The sequence below is a fragment of the Guillardia theta genome, assembly GCF_000315625.1.
Source record: "Guillardia theta CCMP2712 unplaced genomic scaffold GUITHscaffold_242, whole genome shotgun sequence".
NCBI lineage: Eukaryota > Cryptophyceae > Pyrenomonadales > Geminigeraceae > Guillardia > Guillardia theta.
Window position 1 is genome coordinate 1 of NW_005434434.1, and position 4193 is coordinate 4193.

The 4193-nt window shown below is 54.6% G+C and overlaps 1 protein-coding gene across 1 annotated transcript; it reads right to left on the reverse strand.

Annotated features, from left to right (window-relative positions):
* Positions 1-1463: 1463 nt before the first annotated feature.
* Positions 1464-3238, reverse strand: GUITHDRAFT_121598 (hypothetical protein; the record flags this gene model as incomplete). Its single annotated transcript, XM_005819132.1, has 12 exons — positions 1464-1520; positions 1713-1774; positions 2000-2020; positions 2312-2387; positions 2444-2507; positions 2561-2611; positions 2673-2762; positions 2831-2873; positions 2923-2965; positions 3048-3100; positions 3149-3176; positions 3227-3238. The coding sequence occupies 12 exons, from the start codon at positions 3236-3238 to the stop codon at positions 1464-1466; spliced, it is 600 nt and encodes a 199-aa protein (XP_005819189.1).
* Positions 3239-4193: the final 955 nt, after the last annotated feature.

The window sequence follows — 4193 nt, forward strand, 5'->3', positions numbered from 1 at the left end:
TACGATCTCCTCACTGAGTGTCGGAGGATGCTTCCTCAACGACAAGAAGCGCTCGGAGCTTCTCTGCAGCTCAGTCTCTCTCCCTCGCCTCCCTCCCTCCCTCCCTCCCTCCCTCCCTCCGCCTCCCTCCCTCCCTCCCTCCCTCCCTCCCTCCCTCCCTCCCTCCCTCCCCTCCCTCCCTCCCTCCCTCCCTCTTCCTTCTTCCTCTCCCTCTCTACCTCTCCCCCTCCTCCCTCCTCCTCCCCTCCTCACTTTGCCATCACCTCCTCCAGCGCATCAGCTTCCTACCGATGCTTCCGCGTGACCAGCACGTCCTTCGGTCAAGTCACGCCTCCATCTTCCTTGACTCGCTCCTCGTCAACGCGCACACAACCGCCCTCGACGTCGTCTGGTCCTCCCTGCCGCTAGTCACAACTCCTCATGGTGAGGAAGTTTGAGGGGGAGGCAACATGAACTGAGCTTCTCTCTCGTCCTCCTCCTCCTCCTCCTCCTCCTCTCTATTTTCTTCCTCCTCCTCTCTATTTTCTTCCTCCTCCTCTCCATCCTCCCCTTTATCTTCCACTCCATCCGCCTCCTCTTCATCCTCCTCCTCTTCTTCGCTCCGCGCTCTCAGTTCGGTTCGCATCACGAGTGGCTTCATCGATCCTCACAACGACCAAGTGCGACTGAGCTGAGGTGTTGGGCTGCTGTTGTGTTAACCGCTGCCACAGGTGTACAGCAACCATCGCAAGGAACACAGAGGACTACGTTGATGTCAGCATCAACCTTGCTAGCTCAAAGCCCAAGATGAAGGAGATCAGAAGGTCTTTATTCTACATCTCAGCTCTTGTTCTTCACCTGTCAATCTCGCATCCCTCGTTCCCTGCTCATCCCAGGCACGTCCTCCTTTGTCATACCTGACCCTCACACGCAGATGCTACTCTACATGTCACGATTTACAAAATTCCTCGACTCCCAACACCCTCTCCTCCTCCTCCTCCTCCTCCTCTGCATCTACCAACATTTCTCTCTCCCCCAAGCATCCTTGCATGCTCTTCGACACGAAGCGATGGGTGGAAGACTTCGAGCGTCTCCTGCTCCTCTCCTGGGAGACACACGTGATGGTGAGTTTGAAGTGACGCGATGAAAAGCTGATGGCCATCAACTTCATCATCATTATCAACGACTTCATCATCATCATCATCATCATCATCATCATCATCATCATCATCATCATCATCATCATCATCATTATCAACGACTTCATCATCATCACCACCATCATACTACTACTACTACTCCTCCTCCTCCTCTTTGACTCTCCCCGCTTATCCTCTCTCCTCTTGTTTGGCAGGGAAGAGCCTTGGACCGGTGCTCCCATATCAAAGTTTCATGACAGCAGGGAAAATCTGCTTACTGGATGAGGAGGGAGGGTGGGTGAGTGGAGGAGGAAACTTGGTTAACAGAAACAGAAACAAAATTCATTAAGGAGAAGATCGAATAAGAATGATCCAGGCGATGGCCGTGTAGAAAAGATAAACCTGCTCTTCCGTCACAACGAGGTCAAATTCCCTCCTCGTCCATCATCATCACCACCACCACACCATCAGCGGCAGGAGGAAGAGGAGGAGGAGGAGGAGGAGGAGGAGGAGGAGGAGGAGGAGCAGCAGCAGCAGCAGCAGCAGCAGCAGAAACATTATCCCAATGAGAATCGAATCTCTCATCCATCTCACCGGATAAGCCGCCAGGGCAGCTCGTTTTGGAGATACAACTTCGTTGAGGAAGCCAACAGAAGCTGCGACGAAGGAGCAGATGAGGAGAAGAGAGCAGAGCAGAGAAGAGAAGAGAAGAGAAGAGCAGAGCAGAGCAGAGCAGAGCAGAGCAGAGCAGAGCAGAGCAGAACGCAGAGCAGAACGCAGAGCAGAGAAGAGAAGAGAAGAGAAGAGAAGAGAAGAGAAGAGAAGAGAAGAGAAGAGCAGAGCAGAGCAGAGCAGAGCAGAGCAGAGCAGAGGAGACTTACCGCGTGACGCCCAAATAAGACCTGAAAGAGAAAGTGAGAGGGGTAAAAGAGAAAGAAGAGGAGGAAGGGCAGAGAGCGAAGAACAGAGAAGGGAAAGAAGAGGAGGGTAAGAGATGAGAGGAGAGGAGAGGAGAGGAGAGGAGAGGAGAGGAGAGGAGAGGAGAGGAGAGGAGAGGAGAGGAGAGGAGAGGAGAGGAGAGGAGAGGAGAGGAGAGGAGAGGAGAGGAGAGGAGAGGAACAAGAGCAGGTGAAGGAAGCAAGGGAGGATAGGAGGAAGGTGCCCAAGGGGACAGATGGAGAAGACTGCATCACCGATGGCAGTCATTCCAAACCTAACAAGAACACATGCTGTCTTCTTGCATTTCATCCAGCCCACAGTCATACAGATCTGCCGCCCCTTGTCAACGAGGGGACAGGCGAAGGCTCCTCAAGCAGCAGCATCACCAGCGCAGAAATCACCAGCGGGAAGACGCAGTACCCCAATACACAGATACTCTGGAAGAACGACCTGAACAAGACAGACTTCACTGCACTGCCACTGTCTTCTCGCTTGCAACTCACACTGTCCCTCCCAGCAAGACAGCATTCACAGTGACAACTGCTGCACCGCACCTGCCCAACAAGTGAGGAGGAGGAGGGGGGGGCGCAACAAGGAGAGCAGGAGGGACGTCACCAGACGATGACGAAGACGGAGGCGAAGACAGGAGCTGACTCGTCCTCGTCTCCCATCCCATGAGCATGAGAACTCCCGCTGCTCAATGTGCTGCAAGGAGACGAAACAAGGTGAGGTCAGGTCAGGAGCAGGCTTTCGCCCGCAAGGGACAACATTACATGGCGAGGATAAGGCAAAGGAAAAGAGGGCCCCACAAATCCCCTGTACAAGAGTCATCCAGCCAGCACCGTTCGTCATCCTTGCTCCCTACAGTTCTTGAGCTCCTTCTTGGAGTCGCTTCCAGGTAGAGCAACCTGGAAAGGAAGGGATGGTGGTGATGAAATGAGCATGCAGGATGGGGTTGATAAGAGGAGAAGGGGACGGGGGTAGAGGCACCTTCCACATCTTGTCCCCTATCGTCCGCAGCTCTCGTTTCAGCGTCTCCATCACTGCAACAATCTTTCATGCTAGGATCAAGCCGAGGAAGCGTCAAGGACCAGGTTCATCCAAGGTTGTTTCTTCAAGCTTTCATTGCATCAGTCACAAAGAGATGTTGAGATGGCATCATGGCTTACCGGCACCTGCATGCTTGACATCGGGACTAGCAAGTAGGCTCTGCCAACCATCACGATGTTATTATCAAATAGCTTCAATCATCCTTATAAAAAGCAACCATCACATCTATTGCTACGTCGCATCTTTCCTTCACCTCCACCTATAGCCTGCTCCTTGGTTGTCAATCTCCTACTCTGATTCATTCGAGCCATTCTCATAGGCCTTGCTTGGCGCCATTTCCCTCCTCCTCCCCCTTCCCCTCAGCTTCGCCATATCGCCAGCAGGGCAGCATCATCATATGGAGTTGGGGGCAGCGTTGATACTAGGAAACAACAACATCCGGAAAGTTTATCGCTGCCCTCACTCGGAAGGACGCCGTACTGAGGCAAGCCTGATATTTCTGCCTCCCGGCCGGATCACTGGCATCACTAGCCGGCTGAGTCACAGCGGCGGGCCCCCGGGCCGCGCCCTGCACGCCGGTGCGGCTGACTGAACTGAAGCCTCCGCAAGGCCCGCGAGGCCGCCCGAGTGCACTGGCGACGGTCTACATCCGGGGATATTCTTTACTCAAAGTTAAGTTAAAAATCAGTACGAGGACACATCCGGGGAGTCCGCCGGGAGGGCCCCCCAGGCCCCGGCAACTCCGGTGACCGGCAAGTCAAGTTCCGGTCGGGCCGAGTCCCGGCGGCGGGGCTCACTCAACTTGCGATTCAAGAGTCCCGGTCCTGGCCGAGTCGGGGGGAGTGTTGACTTCTCGCAGTACCCCCACCCCTCACCCCCCACCCCCCATGTCACGCTCAATCATTTGACTTTTGAAGGGGTCATTTAATCCTATGATTGGACCCCTCCTATGCGGAACTGTGTTCCGACAACCCCCCTCCCCCCCAACTACGAGTCAACCGTGACCCCCTTCCTTAGAGCCATAAAACGTTCCCACTTCACTCCTCCCTTTTTACATTCCTCCTTCTCCCGCTCCCCGCCTCCTCC